This window comes from Octopus bimaculoides, chromosome 9, assembly GCF_046866305.1.
Source record: "Octopus bimaculoides isolate indiv1 chromosome 9, ASM4686630v1, whole genome shotgun sequence".
In the NCBI taxonomy this organism is placed as follows: domain Eukaryota; kingdom Metazoa; phylum Mollusca; class Cephalopoda; order Octopoda; family Octopodidae; genus Octopus; species Octopus bimaculoides.
Genome location: NC_142936.1, coordinates 89893414 through 89918051, shown reverse-complemented (window position 1 = coordinate 89918051; position 24638 = coordinate 89893414). Strand labels below are relative to the sequence as shown.

The 24638-nt window shown below is 39.8% G+C and overlaps 1 protein-coding gene across 1 annotated transcript; it reads left to right on the top strand.

Moving 5' to 3' along the window:
* Positions 1-1063: 1063 nt before the first annotated feature.
* LOC106869834 (uncharacterized) lies at positions 1064-20299 on the top strand. Its single transcript, XM_089357999.1, has 8 exons — positions 1064-1245; positions 6389-6451; positions 9669-9854; positions 10349-10507; positions 11414-11592; positions 14580-14631; positions 16683-16844; positions 19254-20299. The coding sequence occupies exons 1-8, from the start codon at positions 1132-1134 to the stop codon at positions 19347-19349; spliced, it is 1011 nt and encodes a 336-aa protein (XP_089214125.1). The 5' UTR covers positions 1064-1131; the 3' UTR covers positions 19350-20299.
* The last annotated feature ends 4339 nt before the right edge of the window (positions 20300-24638 follow it).

Sequence of the window (24638 nt, the reverse complement as noted above, 5' to 3'; positions counted from 1 at the left end):
CCAGAATCTGGTTACAACAGCCTTTTAAATTCTGAGTTCATTCACGTTCCGCCGAAGTGAGCTTTGTAGAGTCGGTAAAATAAACAGGGGACGATATTGTTATTTCTCTGATACGTCCCAGACGTGAGTGGAATTACAATAGATCTTTCATAAGTTTCGTTTTCCGCACCAGCGACATCATTTCCTTGCATCGTCCTTTTACTAAGACAACTTCCACTTTGATCTTATCTGTGACTATTACCTTCAGACAAAGTCGCCTTGTATTTCTATCTCCCGCTATCACTACAGGGTACCACCGACGTAACTTTATATATTCTCACCACGTTCACCACATTGTAACCTACTTTATTTCTGTCTTCACCACTGCCGCTAAGTTTTAGTTCTTTTTTTATCCCTCACTATCACCACCACCAGCAGTGGTCGTTCAGCATGCTAGAAATGGCAGCCAAATTTCCTTCAAATCATACCCTATCTGCCTAAAGAAAAATAATGACGTATGGGATAATGTAGTCCAGGGTACATTATGTTTAAAAAATAACAAACAAAGGCTGGATTGTCACAAAAGGAACATTTTTGATTACATGCCGGTTTGATCTAGCCTGACCTAGGGTTAAAAAGTAACTCGCACCGGTATTACCTAATGTTTCTATCTCTTACTACTACCACCACTGTTACAGTCACTACATTACATTCTTCATCTCTCACTATCACCACCAATGTGACTCCTACCCCCCAATACTTTTAATGTTTCGCCTCCCCCTACTATAGCTTACGTCTCCACCACCACTACCCTCATGACTAGCGTGTGAATTCCCTCCTACCACAACTACCATATTAGAATATCTTTATTTCCATTCCTCCTACTACCACCATGAACACCTCCCCTTCCCATCTCTCACTACAATTATTAGCACCATATCATCTTCTTTATCCATCAGTAACATTACCATTCTGGTCTTCCTTCTCCTCCTCCTTTTATAACCCTCAGCACCACAACCACCACCACTGCATTCTCTTTCAGTTCTCCTCCTCCCACTATCACTTATAGTTCTCCTCTCACCACGTCATTTCTTCTTTTCCCGGCTTCAAAACTCGCAACTTCAGATTTCTTTATTCAAGATCGAATCAACTATGGAACTCATAACCCTTCTCGGCACCGATCTGAAAGTGTCTCCTGTGTGTCTCGGTACATGGCAGTTTAACAATGGTATCACCAACAATACTTGGGATGCACAGACAGAAGAGGTGAGCTATGTTTTTGTCTGTCGTCGTTCGTTATTATTTAATTTCATTACAGCACCACCTCGTTCCATGTTGTTGCTGTTTCAGTTCTCCTCCTCTTTGTCCCATGTTGCTGCTGTTTTAGCACCAGGCTGGCCAATGTCGAAAGATATTCCAGCCAAGACCATCCACCTTCTTAGGCATAATTCATATCAGTTTGCAATAATTGATATGTCTGTTTTTGTTTTAAATATAAAACAGTTGAGTGAAAGGAATTTCGTTGCTGTTTCTAGCTACTCGAGCGACTACGTAGCACCATGGGCAAACTGAGGCCCGCGAGACATTCTGAAAGACACGCCTACGAAAAACTTACATGTTTTTAGTATTATCTGCCTGACTATGAGCCTTGTCTCGTGCTGCTAGCTTCTTGGATAAGGCTGCCCATGCCTGTTATAGAGGTTCCGTTATTTGGCCTTCAATCTCATCAAAGCGGCCTATGATAAATGGCGTTCCAGCCATGGCAGTACCGTCGTATCTTTTCGTGGGGAATTTTGCATATAAGACTACACAACGGCACACCACCCGTTTTCGGATGGTGTACCGCCCTAACCCTGAACACCAAATGTGCGTACTTTTTACTTTCGCCGGACTACACTATCCAGTGTATCTGTAGGGACCTCGCTTGGCCCTGCCTGAGATTTGAAACCAAAATGATGTAAACTTCATTCCTATTTCTTCATTCTTTTCCATCGATGCCGGACAACTTCTACACCCGACAACTTACATTGATCCATGAACATCACATTTTGCTACATGTCCTATTTTAGAGATGGCAAGGAGATTTGGCTGCTATTTCTAACATATCAAGCGACCACGTAAAGGCTTCACCCGTCTCCAAGTCTATTTTGTTTTGTTTGCGCCACTACATAACTGCTATTGTTTAACCACAGGCTTACTGTAAGGTAACGGATCTATGATCAAATGCGTTCGAACCGTGTCAGACCAAGGACGGAATTGTTAGAACGTAGGGATCTTTTTTAAAACGGGGGCCACATTTTTCATTAATGTTTTACGTAGTGTTTTTGGTACCGAAAGACTTTCAAACTTCGTATACTTATCTATTTTGTGTTATAGAACAGAAAAATATTTTTGTATTCGAATTTATTTCATGTAAAAAATTGTCTTATTTCGATAATTTCAACCAATCACTGACAAGTATTCAGTTGTTTATATTTACTCCTTTGGCTGATTAAGCGATGTAAAGCGTATTTAATCTCCATACCTTCGTTTTATTTGCTTTTTTCATTTTAAATTTGCTTTAACCCTAACCCTAACGTTAGAGTTAGGGTTAATTGTTTCAGAATCATTTGTTTATGTAGTCGGCACTTAATGTATATCGGCTGAATGGACGTCAGTGATTGGTTGAAATTACAGAAATACGACAACTTTAACATGGAATAATTTATGGATTTCTTTTTTTTAAAAGAAGACTAAGAGAAAAAGATGTTTTATATGACACATTCTACCAGTGTTCCAAGTTTCAAAGTGTTTCGTTAATGAAAAATGTGGCCCCCGTTTTAAAAAAGATCCGAACGTAGGATAAGATACCTTGTAATTTATATCTGCCCTCTGTGTTCTCGTGTAATGGACTTAATCCATCGCTCAGTTTTATGTCACCATTTGGTCCTTTTACAGAATCCGTGCTATATTTCTGGTTTGATGATAACATCCCCCCTTCCACTCAGTCTCAGAGTCCCCACTCCCGAAAGGCCTTGGGCATTGCCTTTCCTGCTTTGACTAAGCACTAAAAAGAAAAATGTATACCTGGGGCTACATTATCAAATGTGTTCTTAATTAGCATGTTTAGGTTAGAGCTGTCTTTGCAGTCAATGAATCAGATTGTAGTATTTATTGATAGTAGCCACAACATGCATAAATTAGAATTGGCCCCTAGACTCATGAGCCCCTAGGCAATTGCCCATTCTGCCCATGCCTTAAGACGGCTCTGGGCTGGATGTGATTTGAGAAGATCTAGCTGTTGTTTCAAGTATACCAAGTGACTATGTCAGGCGCCACTGTGTCGACAACTTCAAGATGCGCTTTCTTTAATCCTACGCTATAGGTGAGCTTACAGGTTTTCAGTGTTGGAAAATAACGGCTGCATATTTTTGTGGGAACATTTAAGAGGATATGTGTAGTCTTAAGAGATACAACAGCTGCAACTAAAAAAAAACTTGTCAGTCTGCCTCATTGTACCGACGGACAAAATGAAAAAGGCGTTTCCCTGAAAATTGGCAAGGGAGACATGTTGGAACAGCTACTCTGGGGATTGCACTTACGGGTAGCGATCTCTGGCCTGATAGAAGTGAGCAGAGATGTAGTCCGGTGGACCAAGAACGCAGGAGTTCTCCACTGCCACAGGCTCAAACACAAATCTTGCGGCTGATATTTTGAAATTTTGTCTTTGTTTGACGAGGAGAGAAGTCAGGGCTGCTGGCCAAACACACCAGGTTGTCGCTAGAGAAAGTGTGGGGTTTACCACCACAGGACCCGAAAATTGTCATGCTGTTTGGTTTTTTTTACTGTTCCCTCTATCGACCCCAGTACTTATTTTCATGTGTGGTGCTCATTCTATTGTTTACTTTTGCCGAACTACTGGGGACATTAACAAACCAACATTGGTTGTCTAGTGGTGGTGTTGGTGGTAGTGGTGGGGTAAAAACACACACACTTATATATTCATCATCCTCGTTTCAACTTCGACTTTTCCATGCTTACATGGAGCTTCCACTCAGTTTCTGCCACTCACAAGGCATTTGTCAACCTAGAACTTTAGTAAAAGACACTTGCCTGAGGTGCCAAGCAATGAAAGTGAACCCAAAACCATGTGACTGCAAAGTGAGCTTCTTACCATATAGCCATGCATATAGTTGAAAAAAAAAAAAAAAAGAGCCAACTGACTGATTTCTGATCCCATAGTAGTGAATTGAAGGAGTCCTAAGCCTTGATAAATAAACTTGGCCCAAGAACCAGACCCACAAGCTCTATGTATCTGTGTCTGTCTATTTATTTATTTATCTGTCTGTCTATCTCAATCAATCAATCAATCAATCATAAATAAATACTCAGTTGTTCTAGACAGACAAAGATCTGAGATAATATTTTTGAAGTAAGATTAGTCAACCAAAAATATTGCAACTTGTGAAACAAAACCTGTCAGAGTGCAGATGAACTCAAGAGAGTCTACAGTCTCCCAATAGTGTGTCACCATCATCATCATCATCATCATTATCCTTTAGCATGCATCTTCCATGTTGGCATTGGTTGGACAGTTTGACCAGAGCCAGCAAGCTGTACCAGGTTCCAGCCTGATTTGGTTTGGTTTCTACAGCTGGATGCCCTTCCTAATGCCAACCACTTCACAAAGTGTGCTTTTAATGTGACATTGGCACAAGTGCTTTTTATGTGGCACCGACACAAGACTCGTGCAGGCCGATCCTCTTGACCAAGGCCAATCCTCTTGACCAAGGCCAAATGTAATATATGTATACATAAGTTTGTGTACATAATCACTACCATTTGATGTCCTTTTCCCTTACTTGCATGAGTCAGATGGAATTTTGTTGAGGCAGATTTTCTACAACTAGATGCTCTTCCTGTTACCAACTCTCACCTGTTTCCAAGCAAGGAAATGGCCATGCTCCATATACAGAAGAGTGGTATATAAAGATTCCATTCAGTGAACCCTATGTAATCTATAGTTGCATAAGAGGTGTAGCAGAATCAAGGGCAAATGATACACGAGACCTTTGCTTGTGGTAGATATACAAAAGTAGTGAGACCCCCCCCCCCACTGGAACACCAGTAAAATAAGTTTTTTGCAATGCTCACATGGTTGATAGCTTCTCTTACCTAAGTGACCTAATCTAGCAAGGGAATAGAGGATATAGTAGCCAATGCCAGTGCTGCCTGACTCGCTCCTGTGCCGGTGGCACGTAAAAGGCACCATTCAAGCATGGTTGATGCCAGTGCCACCTGAATGGTTCCTGTGCCAGTGGCATGTAAAAAGCACCATTCAATCATGGTCATTGTCAGTGCCTCCTGACTGACTCCTGTGCCGGTGGCACGTAAAAAGCACCCACTACACTCTTGGAGTGGTTGGTGTTAGGAAAGGCATCCAGCTGTAGAAACTATGCCAGAACAGATTGGAGCCTGGTGCAGCCTCCTGGCTTGCCAGGCCTCAGTCAATCTGTCCAACCCATGCTAGCATGGAAAGTGGACGTTAAAAGATGATGATGATGAATTAAAATTGAATGAGAAAGTTTAGGGTGCTATTATCTCTACTGACAACAAGGGATTCTCTCTCTGAGTGAAGAGCAGAGTGTATAATGCGTGTGTATGAACTGTGGTGCTGCACGATAGTGAGACATGGGGACTGAATGTAGGGGCTGGGTGAGGGTTGGAAGGAAATGAAGGAAACCTGACTCACTGGGGTGTGGTGTTATTGTGCTAGAATGATAAGATACAAATGAGGTGAGGCAGAAAAATTGGCGTCAAAAAGAGGGGTCAATTGTATTGTACAAGACTGGTCTGGACATGTGATGTGCAAGGAGGAGCACAGGTAAAGACAGGTGGTGCAGTGCCAGGAGATTTTATTTGGAAGGGTTTAATAGAGGAGGAAACCGAAGAAGACATGGGCTGAAATAGTGAAGGCGGTGAGTTAGCAGAAATGTTAGCACACCGGGTGAAATGCGTAGCGGTATTTCGTCTGCCGTTACATTCTGAGTTCAAATTCCACTGAGGTCGACTTTGCCTTTCATCCTTTCGGGGTCGATAAATTAAGTACCAGTTACGCACTGCGGTCGATAAATTAAGTACCATTTACGCACTGGGGTTGATAAATTAAGTACCAGTTACGCACTGGGGTCGATGTAATTGACTTAATCCCTTTGTCTGTCCTTGTTTGTCCCCTCTATGTTTAGCCCCTTGTGGGCAATAAAGAAATAAGAAATAGTGAAGGCTGTCTCAGGAAGCTGGACAAAGGAACGCAACAAGTGATGGGATGCCGTGTTGGAGAGGATTTGTCCAATTCACCAAGAATAGAAAAAACAGACATAAAAATGATAATGATATTGGTTTATCTTTCTTTCTTTCTCTTTCTTTTCAGTTGTCAAAGTCAATCGTAGACAAAGCTTTCCAAGTTGGCATCAATTTCTTTGACACAGCTGAGGTAAGCAGACGTTTTGTTTGTTTATTATGTTTGTATGTAGAGGTGTGTGTGTGTGTGTGGATATGTGTGGTGTAGACTTGTTTGTGTGTGTGTGGATATGTGTGGTGTAGACTTGTGTGTGTGTGTGGATATGTGTGTTGTAGACTTGTTTGTTTGTGTGTGTGTGTGGATGTGTGGCATAGACTTGTTTGTGTGTGTGTGTGTGTGTGGATATGTGTGGTGTAGACTTGTTTGTGTGTGTGTGTGTGTGTGTGCAGGTATATCAGTGGATCTGTGTGTGTGTGTAGGTATATCTGGATCTGTGTGTGAGGGTGCTTAGTTGTGTCTGTGGATGAGGGTGTGTGTGTGTGTCTTTTCACACATTTACACAAATGTCTTAAAGAATGTGTTGATGCATCTCTGTGGATGTATGTTGGAAGATGTTTTTTCCCATTTATTTTAACCTTTTAACATTCAAACCACCCTTATTCAGCCCCAAAATTCTACCTGTTTTATGTTCAATCTAACTAGATCAGGCCTCTCACACCTATCCTACAATGTCATTGTGGTTGTGTGGTAAGTAGCATGCTTACTAACCACATGGTTCCGGGTTCAATCCCACTGCGTGGCACCTTGGGCATGTGTCTTTTACTATAGCCTCGGGCTGACCAAAGCTTTTTGAGTGGATTTGGTAGATGGAAACTGAAAGAAGCCCATTGTATATATGTGTGTGTAAACCCCTTCAGGTAGATGGCCCTGCTCAGTATGTAGAAAAGGAGTAGGTAGTAACTCTATAAGATGTACCCGGTGCAAGCTATGGACACATAAGAGGTGCAGCAACATCAAAGGCAGGTTAACTAGCAAGTTAGTTTTTGTTTGTGGCAGATGTTCAGGTGCAATAAAGACTGCAAACAAACAGGAAACAACTTCTATCTCATTCCAGGGTGAAAAACTAGAGGTAGTCGATAGCTTCCGCTATCTGGGCGACCAAGTTAGTAGTGGGGGTGGGTGCGCTGAAAGTGTAGCTGCTAGAATAAGAATAGCCTGGGCAAAGTTTAGAGAGCTCTTACCCCTGCTGGCGACAAAGGGACTCTCACTCAGAGTAAAAGGCAGACTGTATGACGCATGCGTACGCACAACCATGCTACATGGCAGTGAAACATGGGCTGTAACTGCTGAGGACATACGTAAGCTCGCAAGGAATGAAGCCAGTATGCTCCGTTGGATGTGTAATGTCAATGTGAATACCCGTCAGAGTGTAAGTATCTTGAGAGAAAAGCTGAACATTAGAAGCATCAGTTGTGGCGTGCAAGAGAGACGATTGCGCTGGTATGGACATGTGGTGAGAATGGAGGAGGATAGCTGCGTGAAAAAGTGCCACACCCTAACAGTTGAGGGAACCCGTGGAAGAGGTAGGCCCAGGAAGACCTGGGCTGAGGTGGTGAGGCAAGACCTTCATACATTGGGCCTCACCGAGGCGATGACTACTGACCGAGACCTTTGGAAATGTGCTGTGCGTGAGAAGACCCGGCAAGCCAAGTAAGATCGTTGCCAGTGCCCCTGGACTGGTTCTTGTGCGGGTGGCACATTTTGAGCGTGGCCGTTGCCAGTACCGCCTGACTGGCTCCTGTAGGATTTTCGAGCGAGATCGTTGCCAGTGCCCCTGGACTGGCTTGTGCGGGTGGCACATAAAAGACACCATTTCGAGCGTGGCCGTTTTCGTGCGGGTGACACGTAAAAGCACCCACTACACTCTCTGAGTGGTTGGCGTTAGGAAGGGCATCCAGCTGTAGAAACTCTGCCAAATCAGACTGGAGCCTGGTGTTGCCATCCGGTTTCACCAGTCCTCAGTCAAATCGTCCAACCCATGCTAGTATGGAAAGCGGACGTTAAACGATGATGATGATGACATCATCATCATCGTCATTTAACGTCCACTTTCCATGCTGGCATGGGTTGGACGGTTTGACCGAGGGCTGGCATGCCAAAAGGCTGCACCAGGCTCCAATCAGATCTGGCAATGTTTCTACAGCTGAATGCCCTTCCTAACGCCAACCACTCCGAGAGTGTTGTGGATGCTTTCTACATGCCACCAGCACGAGGGTCAGTCAGGCGGTTCTGTATGTATATGTTATTTATGTCTGTGTTTGTTCCCCCAACCATCGCTTGACAACCAATACTGGTGTGTTTACGTCCCCCGTAACTAAGTAGTTTGGCAAAAATGATCAATAGAATAAGTGCTAGGCTTACAAAGAATAAGTCCTTGGGTCGATTTGCTCGACTAAAGGCGGTGCTCCAGCATGGCCGCAGTCAAATGACTAAAACAGATAAAAAAAAAAAAAGAATAGTCACATCATTGAAATGTTGAAGCTACAAGATAATACAGGATTAATACAAACCATTGTGAATAAATAAACCTTATGTTTGACAGTAATCTGAATGATAAAAGGTTAATCTTTCCAGTGTTATCTGAATTAAGACAAAAATATTTTTATTGCAGTATTTTATGGGGTTTTTGTAGCTCTATTCTTCTTCTACAACTTGTGCTTCTTGTTTTTGGAATTCAAATAAAGTTTACCTCAGACATAGGACAACAGAGTGCCAAGTACAGAAAAATTTTGATCTGACAACCCAATGCTTGTCTTTCTCTTGTGTGTATATTTGTGCTGGAATCACCATCATCCTCATCATTTAACGTCTGTTGTCCGTGCTGGCTTGGGTTGGATGGTTTGACCAGGGCTGGCAATCTGAGTGTCTACATCAGACTCCAGTCTGATTTGGCATGGTTTCTATGGCTGGATGCTCTTCCTAACACTAACCACTCCAAGAGTGTAATGGGTGCTTTTACATGCCACCGGCACAGGTGCCAGTTGCATGACACAATGTACAGGGTGTCCACAAGGTCTGGGTATGTGGAGTAAATAAAATTATAACATAACCAATTAAATATAAGAAATAGTAATTTCTTAAAATATGTGTCAATCCCCATATGGGTACATGGAGTAAATAAAATCATAACAAAACCAATTAAATATAAGAAATAGTAATTTCTTAAAATATGTGTCAATTCCCATGTGGGTACATGGAGTAAATAAAATCATAACATAGCCAATTAAATATAAGAAATAATAATTTCTTAAAGTATGTATTAATCCCCATGTACCCAGACTTTGTGGACACCCTGTATTTATTTTTTCCGTCATTTGTAAGTCTTTTGAATCTTTCTTTCCTGAACCAGGCGTATCCCCGCTCTGAAGGTGTCCTAGGAAAATGTCTAGAAGGAAGACGCCACAATGCTGTGATTGCAAGCAAGTATGGTTTCCGTTCCACTGGTCCCAGTGAGAGCTACACAGCTGAAGCGATTGATGCTGCGATCACTACCTCCCTACAGAGCTTAAAAACCAACTACATCGATATCTATCAGGTAAGATATAGCATTAAGCAGTGGTGGGGGTAATGAAGAGTCAGTCCAAGGACCTATCTCCAAATGTATGTTCTTTAAAATAAAACCTTCATTGATCCATTTTCTTGAAAATTTGCCATATGTACCCGTCTATAAGATGTGCCATATTTTCTGGCATGCGAGTTGACCTAGTGTATGGTGTAAATATTCAAACATTGCCAATATCTTTTCAAATCCTGTTGCATTTCACATGGAACTTCTGGTTCTCTAAAGTAGTCTTAGTGTATAAGTAGACCTATGTTTTTGACTTTTAAATTTTGATCTGAAAAATTTGACTTGTATGCTGGAAAATATGGCACCTCTTTTATTTGAAAAATGTTAAAACTAAGCTAAAAAATAGAAAGAAAAACATCTCCAAAAATCACTGGCTTTGTTAATCTTGCCCATCTCTGTGATTGCTTCTCCCCAATTCAGTGGAATGTAAAATCTATTCTGTTGCTCTGTTGTCTTTTTAGATCCATTGGCCAAACATGGTTTCTGACTACACAGCCACTGTGGAAGAACTGAAGAGACAAGTTGCTAAAGGAAGGATACATTACTATGGTGTCTGCAACTTTGGACCGAAAAACATGAAGAGCATTCTTGAAGCTGGTGGTCAACCTATTTCTAACCAGGTATATTGATGGTGGAAGAGGTGAATAGTGATGTTTGGGTAGATGGTGGTGAGTGGGGATGTTGGAGGGGGGGGGGTAGTGGAATAGTGGAAATGGTGGAGGATGATGGTGGTGGGTGTTTGTGTTGGTCATGGGAGATAATGGTGGTGTTGCAATGTGTGTGTGTTTTTTTTGTTTTTTAATATTTCATTCATGAGGAAGGAGTCGGTCCATCAATGACCTTCACTTGAGTATTTAGCTTGAACATTATAAGTCAATGGCTGCAGGAAAAAACATGGACTGGTTGGGTGTTCCAGAGGGATAATGTTTTGCTGATGAAGGATTAACCATAGGGGTAGGGCAAAGACAGGGTTTGGTCTGGGAATTGTTGGTGTGCGTCTAGTTAGTTTCCAGGATCAGAGGCTGTTGTAATGACTGTGGAATCGGTTGAGTGAGGAATCAGCACATCTTGTAGATTGGTTGTTATATGTTGATGAATGGGAACTTGGTAATCAGCTGGATGGCCTTAATTTGGGGATGTGATCAAAGGTGTTTGTTGGTGTGTCAACAACATCATCTTAGATAAGGGAACTGTATTCTAATGTGGGTTTCACTGAAGGTTTGTGGAAGTTCTGCAACTGAGCCCAGGCCGAATACCCTAAGAGCGTGGCTGTTGCCAATACCGCCTGACTGGCCTTCGTGCCGGTGGCACGTAAAAGCACCCACTACACTCTCGGAGTGGTTGGCATTAGGAAGGGCATCCAGCTGTAGAAACTCTGCCAAATCAGATTGGAGCCTGGTGTAGCCATCTGGTTTGCTAGTCCTCAGTCAAATCGTCCAACCCATGCTAGCATGGAAAGCGGACGTTAAACGATGATGATGATTCATATACAACCTGTTCAACTTAACTATTCTTTGTCGTTGCAGCTAGGTTACAGTTTACTGTGGCGTTCAATCGAACACGAAGTTCAACCAATTTGTAAGGAGAAAAACATTTCCATTTTGGCTTACTCACCTCTACAGCAAGGTCTTCTTTCTGGCAAATACCTGGCCCCTGACAGTTTACCTGAGGGTCGACGACGTGGCAAGCTCTTCTCTAAATCCAGGTAAGGACTTGTGACTGAAACCATAAAACTCTCAAATTTTGAGTTACTCCTTTTCATTCATCATCATCACCGTTTTCCTGCCTCCTTTTCCTTGCCTGCATCTTTTGCATCTTTTGCATCTTTTGTCTTTTACCTGTTTCAGCCAGTAGACTGTGGCCATGCTGGGGCACTGCCTTGAAGAAGTTTTATTTGAATGAATTGACTCCAGGACTTATGTTTTTTTGAAAGCTTGTTACTTATTCTATCAGTTTCATTTTGCTGAACTGTTAAGTTACAGAGACATAAATACACACACCAACACCAGTTGTCATGTGGTGGTGAAGAATACACACACACACACACACACACACACACACACACACACACTTCATTCAATTTCCATCTACCAAATCCATTCACAGGGCTTTGGTCAGCCACTAGGCTACAGTAGAAGACACTTACCCACATTGCCATGGCATGGGACTGAACCTGGAACCATGTAGTTGGGAAGCAAGCTTCTTATCACACTTCATGGGTCAGATAGAATTTGCTGAGGCAAATTTTCAATGGCTTGATGCATTGGGCTGTGTTCACTTAGTCTTTCACGAGTTATCTTTCCTTGTTAAACTTTACCAAGTATTTACATTGGTGTACACAGTCTCTTTCTGTTTTACACACACACACATACATACATGTCTCCCACACACCGTTTGATAACCGGTGTTGGTGTGTTTATGTCCCTGTAACTTAGCATTTCAGCAAAAGAGACTCACAGAATAAGTACCCGGCTTAAAAATGAAATAAGTACTGGGGTTAATTCATTCAACTAAAATTCTTCAGGCGGTGCCCCAGCATGGCCACAGTCTAACGACTGAAGCAAATATCAGGTCATCCCATAAGTTCTGTCCGATTTTACCTTTTTTAAAATCGAATGAAATTTAATAGTATTTTAGAATGTCTAATGGAATTAAAAATTATTTTAATGCATTTGTGTGCATTTAAACTAATTAAATATTATTTTACAGAATAATAGAATTAAAATTTCTTTGATTAAAACCTTTTCTAACATGAAAGTATCCAAAGAACATTTGAGGCACATAATGCTTTATGAGTACAAAAAAAAGGAAACTCTGCAGCCGAAGCGATTCGAAACATCCACTCAGTTTATGGGAAAGAATGCTTGAATGAAAGAACTTGCAGAAGATGGTTTGCAAAATTCAGAAGTGGAGATTTCAGCCTTGAAGATGAAGATCGAACGTCCAGTTGAGTTTGATGATAAGCTCCTTGAGGCATTACTTGAAGAAAATCCTGCATTATCAGTTGAAGAATTGGCAATAAAGCTTAGTTCAAACCAGACAACTGTTCATTGTTATCTTCAACAACTTGGAAAGGTTCCTAAACTTGGAAAATGGGTGCCTCATGAATTGTCCGAAAGCAACCGCAAATCCCGAGTTGACATCTGCTCTTCTCTCTATTCTCGCAAACTAATTTCCCCCTTTTTGGATAGATTCGTGACTGGTGACGCAAAATGGATCTTCTATCGAAATGTTAAACGTTGTAAACAGTGGCTTGGTAAAAGGGAAAAAGCTCAACCACAACCGAGAAGGGAACTTCATCGGAAAAAGGTTCTTCTCTCTATCTGGTGGGATTGCAAAGGAGTAATTCACTTTGAATTGTTACTACCTAATGCAACAATCAATACTCAAGTCTACTGTCAGCAATGAGAGCGTTTAAACCAAGCTTTGAAGAAAAAAAGACCCGCTTTAGTGAATCGAAAAGGAGTGATGTTTCATCAGGACAATGCGCGATCCCACACTGCAAGATATTATTCTACCACATTCCATTGATATTGATGGCTAATTGTAGTATTTTATATATAAATAAGGTACAAAGTAAGCTACATAATAATCACGCATACAAACATTAACATATTTCCCTTGTACACGCACACATACACTCATATACTCACACAGAGTTGAAACGCTGATTTTTTTTTACATCCCTTCCTTCCTTATTCATCTATCACCCCTTCCTTTCTCTCATCGCTATTACTTTCTCTCACTCCCTCTCAGTCAGGGCTGTTACTCTCACTACTTCTCCTTCACTCTCCTCCTCCGCGTCCGGCGTGATTCTGGACAAAAATATCATTCGCCATGATAGTTCGCTGACCACTACATTTATATTTTTTTTCTCCTTGTTTCTCTCCTTATTTCTTTCTGTGTTCCTTTCAGTTGAAGAGCGTAGGCTCGAAACGTCAAATATTTTCTCTATTCCCAAGCGTTAAACTAATACATCCTTTTGTTGTTTACACCATCTGTCTTCGTCTGTTGTTTTTTTCGTAAATTCTCCGATATATATATATATACACACACACACATACATATAGATATACGTACATACAAGACCATGTGATTGAGAAAGAAGCTTCTAACCTGTAAAGATATACAGCAGATTATGTAGTCCTAGATACAGTGTCTGAATAAAGGATGGAAGGGTCATGGCTGGAGTCGTTTTGACTATGTAGTAAAGGCAATAATAATAATAATAGCGGCGAAAGAATTTGACAAGATCAGTAAATATAAAGATTTGCTAATAGAAATTGAAAAAATGTGGCACCTCAAGGCGACTACCATACCAGTGATTGTAAGATCTCTAGGAATGATAAAAAAAGGTACTGAAACCTATTTGAAAATGACACCAGGCTTACCATCCCTATAGGAAGTGCAAAAAATCGTGTAAACTGGAATGACTTATGTACTGAGAAGAGCATTATCGCTGTGAAAACAACATCCATCCATTCATGAATTTATTTATTTATTAATTTTTTTTTTTAACTATGTATTTTACCTGTGAATTTGCGTGTGTAAACTAGGAATGCATACAATGAGCTTCTCTGCCCTAGGTGTACGGAAAACACTCGGTGAGAAATGGAAGAAAATTTGAAGAAAGAAGAAAAAAAAACAACAACAATAATAATCTTGCTGTTACATTTATGTTTTATTTTTCAGTACTACAATGTCCCGCCATGGTCAGGATGGCCACGAAAAACTTCTATTTGAAGTAAGTATTTTTATATTTTAAATTTCAACCAGTGGTTCTCAACTTGGGTCCTTGTGTGTAGGCATTTAGTAGTGGGTCTAGCTATGTCCATGGATTGAGATGATCTGGTATGGGCTGATTGGAGGTTCAACCAGCTTTGATGACAGGAATTTTTTGGCATTGGAGGCAGACAAACTCACACTAGCACAAGGGCCAGTCAGGTGGTACTGGCATCGACCACGCTTGAATGGTGCTTATTAACATTCCACCTGCATGGGAGCCAGTCAGCCAGCACTGGCATTGATCATGCTTGAATGGTGCTTTTTACGTGCCACTGGCACGGGAACCAGTCAGGTGACACTGGCAACGATCATGTCCGAATGGTGTTTTTAACGTGTTGCTGGCACAGGTGCCAATCAGGCGGTACTGTCATCGGCCATGACAACGATTTCACTTGCCTCAACAGGTTTTTGCAAGTGCAATTTATTGCCCAGTGATTGAAGGGTGCTCTTAAATGGGCTGGTTATGCTGCACTGGCATAGGCCATGGTTACGGTCTCACTTGGCTTGTCGGGTCTTCTCAAGCACAGCATATCTCCAAAGGTCTTGGTCACTTGTCATTGCCTCGGTGAGGCCCAATGTTCGAAGGTCATGTTTCACCATCTCATCCTAGATCTTCTTGGGTCTACCTCTTCCACAGGTTTCCTCTACTGCTAGGGTGTGGCACTTTTTCATACAGCTATCCTCATCCATCTGCAACATATGACCATAGCAGCGCAGTCATCTCTCTTGCACACCACATCTGATGCTTCTTATGTCCAACTTATCTCTCTCAGGGTGCTTACACTCTGTCGAGTATGCACACTGACATTACACATCCAGCAGAGCATACTGGCTTCGTTCCTTGCAAGCTTACACATGTCCTCAGCAGTCACGGCCCATGTTCACTGCCATGTAGCATGGCTGTTCGCACACATGCATCATACAGTCTACCTTTTACTCTGAGCAAGAGGCCCCTTGTCACCAGCAGAGGTAGGAGCCCCCCGAACTTTGCCCAGGCTATTCTTATTCTAGCAGCTACACTTTCAGAGCATCCACCCCCACCACTGACTTGGTCACCTTGGTAATGGAAGCTATCAACTACCTCTAGTTTTTCTCCCTGGAATGTGACGGAAGCTGTTTTCTGTGCTACCTCCATCCTTACACCCCACACATCATCATCATTTAATGTCCATTGTCCATGCTGGCATGGGTTGGATGGTTTGATCAGGGCTGGTTAGCTGGAAGGCTACACCAGACTCCAGTTTGATTTAATATGGTTTCTACATCTGGATGCCCTTCCTAATGCCAACCACTCCGAGAGTGTAATGGGTGCTTTTATGTGCCACTGACATGGGTGCCATTTGCATGACACCAGTATCTGCCACAACTACGATTTTTCTCAGCTTGATGGGTCTTCTTCTCAAGCACGACATAATGCCAGAGGTCTTGGTCATTACCTCTGAAGCCCAGCTCTCGAAAGGAACTCAGCTACTTTGCTTCCGTGAGGCCCAACACTCGAAAAGAACTTGGTCACTTTGCCTCTCTGAGGCCCAATTAAATCCGATTAATACCTTAATAGAATGTGTAGATTGATTTTGCTATTGTCTTTGCAGTATCAACATCATTGTTTAATGTTTGTTTTCCATGCTGGCATGGGTTGGACATTTTAAGAGGTGCTGATGGACGAAAGGATAGTGCCAAGTTCTAATATGTCTGCTTTGGCATGGTTTCTGCACCTGGATGCCCTTCCCAACGCCAACCACTTCACAGAATGTACTAAGTGCTTTTCATGTGATACGAGCACCAGTAAGGTCACTAAGTCACTTGCAAGACAAGCCTCCTCAACTGAGTAGGAGTGAAGTATTAGAAAAGGAGAGAAAACATTGGTGAAGAGGTGCCAGGGCGTAGACTCAAGTTATATGGAAGTGAACACAGGAGGATTGGATGGGTGGATAGGTAGGTCAGGTCGCAATTTGAAAGTGTGAAATCATGTGGAAATAAATCTGACTTTATCCTATTTTCTCTTTGTAGACACTTGGGAAGTTGAAAGAAATCTGTACAGAAGCTGATATCAATATGCCTGTGGCCAGTCTGTCATGGTTACTACAACAGCAGAACGTCCGGTCTGTCATCGTTGGAGCTCGCAACCCAGAACAAATCGAACAGAATGTTAATATTGTGAAATTGTCTCAGGTACGTACTTTCTTTATTGGTGGTCTTTTCTTGTTCTCTGAACGGCAGAATTGGATGAGTGTGTTCTGCAATGGTGTCTGGATAATTACGTACAGTTAATCAACAGCTAATTAAAGCTGTATAATTAAGTGTAGGCATGATTATGTGGTAAGAAGTTTGCTTTTTAACCATATGGTTCCAGGTTCAGTCCCACTGTGTGGCACCTCGGGCAAGTGTCTGCTTTTGCCTCTGGCCAAACAAAGCCCTGTGAGTGGTTTTGGTCTACAGAAACTGAAAGAAGCCCATTGAATATATATATATATATATATATATCCTAATATAATAATGAGCGTAGTGTTTTTATATATATATATATATATTTGTCCAGAATCACGCTGAACGCAGAAGAGAGAAATTAGTAATTCAGTGAAGGTGAAGTAGTGAGAGTAATAGCCCTGACTAAGAGGGAGTGAGAGAAAGTAATAGCAATGAGAGGAAGGAAGGGGTGAAAAAAATCAACATTTCAATTTTGTGTGAGTATATGTGTGTATGCCTGTACAAGGGAAGTATGTTAATGTTTGTATGTGTGATTATTATGTACCTTATTTTGTAACTTATTTATATATAAAATACTATAATTAGCCGTCATTTATCAATGGCACATGGTCAGCTAGTAATTATATATATGTCTCTGTTTGCTATCACCTCTTGACAACTGGTGTTGTTGTGTTTATGTTCTTGTAACTTAACAGTTCAGCAAAAGAGACCAATAGAATGAGTACTAAGCTTAAAAAACATAAGTACTGGGGTTGATTTGTTTAACTAAAAATTTCAAGACAGCGCTCCAGCTTGGCCACAGTCCAATGACTGAAACAAGTGAAAGATAAAGGATAAACAGTAAAACTGTACAGTTAATCAATTGCTAATTAAAACTGTATAATTGGGTACAGTTAATCACTAGATAATTAAAGCTGTATAATTGTAGGCAGTTAATAGCTAATTAATGCTGTCAGAGAGACTCCAAATGGAGTTTAAATTTTTTCTCGTCTCTCATGTTGAACGAACTTGAATATTTTTTTATCCCAAAAACTAAGCCTTCTCTTCAGGACCAGACAATAGTCCAGCTCTACTTTTTCTCTACAGAACTTGAGTAAGACTTCCACTAGAGTGTCGAGTATTGCTCATAGATCTGGGACTGTACTGCTGCTCCGCATTCGCTTTTCTTTGCTTGCCTGGATCAGATGGAATTTGTTGAAGCAGATTTTCTGTGGTCAAATGTCTGCCTTTCCCATCATCAACCTTTACTTGTTTTCAAGCAATTTAATATTTTCCTCATGACGCTTTCATGGACAGTTGGAAATTAATGTCACTGCTTCTACGACAGTGACACTATTGTGCCATGCCATCATGAAGAGACACACACACTCATATAACTTACCACTCTGTCACTTTTGACGATGAGGGCTCCAGTTGATCTGATTAATGGAACAGCCTGCTCATGAAAATAACGTGCAAGTGGCTGAACACTCCACAGACACATGTACTTTTAACATTGTTTGCAACCTTCTGTAAAACACATTTAGCCCTTGTGTATGAATGCTGTGAGGAAATATTACCCTGCTTGGAAACAAATGCATGTTGACAACAAGAGCGACTGGCTGTAGAAAATCTGCCTCAATGCAATTCATCTGACCCATACAAGCATAGAAAGGTGAGAATAAACACAATGATGAGAGGATAAGATTACAGACATTGCCTCTGGAAGTATTTGAATTCAAATCTCCAAGTGGACAAAACTAAATACTGCATTAGCATTAATGCAGCCACTCTCTGGTTACCATTCTTTTTATTTTATTTGTTGTATGTTTATACATATGCAGGGGTGCTGAAAAGTTCCTGGCTTTAAGGGTATCACAAGGCCCAACTTTCCGAGTTCTTTTACAGGGCTTAGAAAAACTGAAGGACTGCAGCAATGAATGTGGAATCTGAGTTCCCGTAACTTAGTGGTTCGGCAAAATTGACTGATAGAATAAGTACTAGGCTTACAAAGAATAAGTCCTGGCATCGATTTGCTCGACCAAAGGCGGTGCTCTAGCATGGCCGCAGTCAAATGACTGAAACAAGTAAAAGAGTAAATTGTGATGACGGTGATGATTATTTTTTTTTTTAAGTGTTAGTTTCGAGCGAGATCGTTGCCAGTATCGCCTGACTGGCCTCGTGCAGGTGACACGTAAAAGCACCCACTACACTCTCTGAGTGGTTGGCGTTAGGAAGGGCATCCAGCTGTAGAAACTCTGCCAGATCAGATTGGAATCTGGTACAGCCATCTGGTTCGCCAGTCCTCAGTCAAATCGTCCAACCCATGCTAGCATGGAAAGCGGACGTTAAACGATGATGATGATGATGATGATGATTTCTGTGCTGTTACAGGATGTTTTGAAGAAGATGACCGAAGCTGCTGACGATCTGAAGCAAGCTCTTGGCAAAACTCTTGATGCGTGGGTGACACCTGACCGTTGTGAGTAAACAAGAGCTCTGTGTTGTTGCACATTGCATTTGTTGCGATTCTATCTCACCTGTGGAAAAATTGCTGATCCCTTCCAACCAACCTGAGACCATCTTTGGTTCTATGATGTATAATTGCAAAATCAACTGTGAATTGTTTATTTTGAAATTAAGACCTTCCATAATAACATAATCTTTTTTATTTTATTTATTTTTTTAAATAAAATTATGCCACAAATATTGGCTTAATATAGAAATAAAAGCAAAAAGTCTTTTTTTTTCCCCTGAAAGTAAATACTTACTTGTTTCCAAAATTAATAGAAATTTATGAATCCTGAATTTCTGTAGAAATATTCTCATGCAAAAATTTAACTTACGATCTCATTCCAAGTTGAGAAATTATTTTACTTTTGGGTGGTAGGTAGTATAGTTGGCACTGTGGCAGTATTTACATTATATTTCTTTATTTTATTTTAGTTAGTTTAAATTCCACCAGGGTGGACTTATCCTCTAATCCTTCCCAATATCAATAAAGCACCAGTCTAGTTATAGAGTGGATTTAATAGACTAAACCAACCAACCACGACCCTTCCTTTGAAATTTATGATCTCATTCCTAGGTCAAGCAATTGAGTAAATATACAGAAAACCTTAAAATTTATCTACATCCATCTTCAAATAATGCAAGATTATACTTTTTGGCTTATCAGAATTTCTCCTCCATCACTAAATTAACCAAGTTGTCTATTGCCACCCAGTAACACTTTTTTTTTCTCTTTTTAATTCAAAAATGTACTTCAATTAAAGTTCTTCTCCACAGCAGCTGAAGGTGCTAAAAATTATTGTAATTATGAAATCATATTTTTTCCCCCTTTTTTTGATAAATAAATAAAACATCATCTTGTCATTTAACTCCAGGTTTCACTAAACAAATGTGTAAACCCATGGTTGATGTTGTTACAGCTGTGAAAATAGCCTTTTATTTATTTTCAATTTGACCAGTGGATTACACAATCCAATCTATATGCTATTTTTAAAAAATGTTTAGTGTTTCAGCTATTTCCTGCAGGTTTGTACTGACAATTGATGTTTTTTTTTTGTTTTTGGAGACAAGCGAATGTAATTAAGGCAGTGAGCCGGCATGCTGGGCTAAATGCTTAGCAGTATTCCATCAGCCACTACGTTCTGAGTTCAAATTCCACCGAGGTTGACTTTGCCTTTCATCCTTTCGGGGGTCGATTAAATAAGTACCAGTTACGCACTGGAGTCGATATAATTGACTTAATCTATTTGTTTGTCCCCTGTGTGTGTAGCCCCTTGAAGGCAGTAAAGAAATAAGAGAATATAATTTGAAGGAGATCAGATTGCTGTTTCTACTTTTTGAGACCTTATCCCCAATGACCAACTGCTATTTATTGTATCGACCCCCAAAAGGTTGAGAGGCAAAGTTGACCCCAGCAGCATCTGAACTCTGGATGGAAAGTCACAAAGCGTTTTGTTATGTGTGCTAACAGTTCAGCCAGCTCACTGCCTTTACTTTAATAATTCTAGAGGCACAAGGCCTGAAATTTTGATGGGAGGGTGCCAGTTGACTGCATCAGCCCCACTGCTCAGCTGTTACTTATTTTAACTTCGGAATGCACAGCTGGACAAAAATGCTAACCATTCTGCCAACCCACCACCTCAACTATAATAATCATTTCTATTATAAGCACAAGGCCTGAAATTTTGAGGGGAGGGGCTAAGTCGAAAACAGCAACCTCATTATTTAACTGGTGCTTGTTTCATTGACCCTGAAAGGCAAAGCCAACCTCGGCGGAATTTGAACTCAGGATGTAATGATGGGTAAAATACTGCCATGCATTTTGTCCACCCTGCTAATGACTTGGCCAGCTTGCTACCTTTGCCTCTATTGTAATAATAATTCTACTAGAGGCATAGTAGAATTATGATGGGAGGGGCTAGTTGATAGTATCGACTCTGAAAGGCAACATTAATAACAAAAAAATAACGATAGGGAATGATATTTAATTTCTGTTTATTGAAAAAAAAAAAAATTAAAGTTACAATCTCATTTTTGTCAGAGAGAAGGACTATAATGAACATGGGGTCAATGAAATGGGAGGAGAGAGAAGAGAAAAAAAAAATACTTTAAATAAAATGGATCACACTGCTGCTAATTCTAAATGAGTAGACAAATAACGGGTTTGATCCAGTCACCAATGGATCAAACTAGATTCTAACAAAAAGTAATATAAAACCTCAAAGAAAGCCATCTTTCCACGGAAAACTGTTTGTATAGCAAAACAATATAAAAGAAAAATCCTCTGAAATTGAACTCAAATTTATCAAACAACCAATAAGAACGGAATCCTAGATGAAACCACAAAAAAAAAAAAAAAACCCTTTATGGGTGCTTCTTCTTTTTTTTGGTAGAGGAAAACATCAAAAATGTTTATATATTTTCATTGCGTTTTATTTTTTTGAATTTGAAATTAATGAAATTCAGTAAATTTCAGAAATCAATCAAAAAAAAAATTACAATAATGTAAAAGTCTGAACTGTATTAATGATTCAACTAAAGTTACCAGAATTGGTTTTAAACATCTATCCACACACGTGCATGCATACCACATTTACTTGTGCACAGGTCATACCCGGTTTTCCAGTTTAAATCAAGTACAAAACAATGTGATTTATACAGGAGTAAATACAGTTTATGGTGTGTTAATATTCAATTTTGATTCACGTTTGAATAGCAATTTCAGTTAAAAAAAAAAAATTGTTCGGTTCAAATATTTCACCCTCTGAAGTTAGTTTTCACATACTGAAATATCAAACAGTGAAACGAAGGGGGAACCCCCCACCCCAAATTTTTTTTAACATGTCAAACAAGGAAATGGAGGTTGGAAAAGAATAGCAAACGGAAATTTCATGTTATAGTTCCACCAGGAAATGATGTTGAAACAGGTACATATAGACACACTTAGCAATTTCATTTGGATGTTAACTCTGGAGTTTACCATATTAAGCTCACCCATGGGTTCAGGCTATCAGACAGTAATCCAGAGATTGTTTTATCCAAACACATACTCAAAACTATACAAATATCTAGAGTTTCTACATTTATACAAGAAGAATAGAGTGAATAAATCCTTTATTTTATTGATTTACCATCAATGAAATGAAGGACTTCCTTGGTTATAATTTTATATATATGACTGCATGGTAAGAAGTTTGCTTCTCAAATCACATGAGTGCAGGTTCACTCCCACTGAGTGGCACCTTCGGTGAGTGGATTTGGTAACCTGTCAAGTGTGTGTGTGTGTATATATATATATATATATATATATATATATATAATTCAAGCATAGGGTAAAGTCTTTATAAGAATTTATCAAGTAGCTAATGTGAAAAAACCTCATAAGGGAAAAATCCATCATTTATTCCCTAAAATGTATTCATTTATATAAGGGCATTGCTATACATGAATGCCTCACGCTAAGAGGGACTCTAAGGTCAAACTAGCTAGGGGGCTAGCTTTGAGAGTTGCATTTCCTCACGTTCGGTAAAAATGTGTTTATTATGGTAGTTTGACCTTAGAGTCCCTCTTAGCGTGAGGCATTGATGTATAGTAATGCCCTTATATAAATGTGTGTATATATATATGCGTGTTGGGGTGTGACTGTCTTTGCACTTGTCCCCCCCCCCCCCCCCCCAACCTCTTGACAAATGATGTTGGTTAGTTTACGTCCCATAACTTAGTGGTTTGGCAAGAAAGGCTAACAAAATAAGTAGCAAGGCTTTAAAAAAAAAAAAAAAAATAAAGAACTGGGGGTCAATTCATTCAATTAAAACTTTTCACCACAGCAAAGCTGCAATCTAATGACTGAAACAACAACAACACACACACACACATGCATGCACAGAGTTCAATTTCAATGAAAAAAGTGTATTCACTTAGAAACTCGGAATGAATGAAATGTGAATTATGAAAAAAAACCTGTCATTAGTTAAACTGTTGGCATTTGAAAAAAACCTTAAAAGTAAATATATCACGGTAAAAGATCTGAAACACTAGTGACAAGTGTTTCCACAACAGAATTTTTATAAGGTTGTGTAATATATAACCATCACTGCCTCAGCAGTTGAAATTTAAGCCTTTTGTTACTGTATTTATTTTGAGATGCGCTGTGTTTCTTTCAATTAATATTAAATATAACAAAGAATTTAGTAAAAATAACTTAGTTATCATTAAGCTAGTGTTAGGAACATAAATTGTGACTAAGGTTTGGTGGAAGATTTTAATTCAAAACTTATGAAAACAAGACATTTATACTACAGAGCCAGGGGCGGTATTGAAGGGGTTAAATATATGTTAAAAACAGAAGAAAGCTATACAACATTTGATATTAAATGTTGTTGAGAATATAGAGAATAAAAAAACAAAATAAGTGAAAAAAAAGTATGTATTCTTCTCCAGTAATAACATCTGTAGATGTGAATGTTAAATGAAAATGAAGTGTTTCTGGCTGGACAATCATTTGTCCAGGAAAATGAAATAGCACCAGGTTAGTAGACTATGGTAGAGAGGACAGAATAGTTTCTTTGAGTGTCAAGCATGAGACAGAAAAAACAGTTTAGAATATATATACATACGTGTGTGTGTGTGTGTGTGTGTGTCTGAACAGACAAAGGAAAGTAGCATTCAATACGTTTGGTTAGGGTTACATGTATTTAATAACAGAGCCACATTAGTCACATGTTCAGAGACACTTTGTGTCATACATCCATGAAGCTTTAAGTGATGTGGAACTAAATTAAACTATTATAGCTATATCACGAAACAAGGAGAAGTAAAATTAAAGTTAAGAATATATACAGAAATGATCTTCAGAGCAAAGAATATCAAATAGAAACTTAATGCGAGCTTTTAGGGAAAAAAGGAAAGATATGAGTATTAAGAAACAAATTTTTTAATACAGGTGAGAGGTATTGCAAGCCTTCTTAAGACCATCTTTGATGTTCAGGTATGATCTGTGAATCATACAGAAACTCACATAATACATCATATTAAATCTAACCTTTCTTTTTTTCTGTGAGTGAAATACTTGTCAGTTTTCAGTGAGCTATGAAAGAAAAGGAATCCTGCAAAGAACTGTAAACTTTGCATCGAAAAATTTGAAAGGGACATGTCCCAAAGAGTGAAAAGCTCAGAATTATCACTGCACCACTAAAGAAGAAGAAGAAGAAGAAGAAGAACTGAAAATGTTTTATTACACAGATGTTTTATATACACAAAGCTATCTGT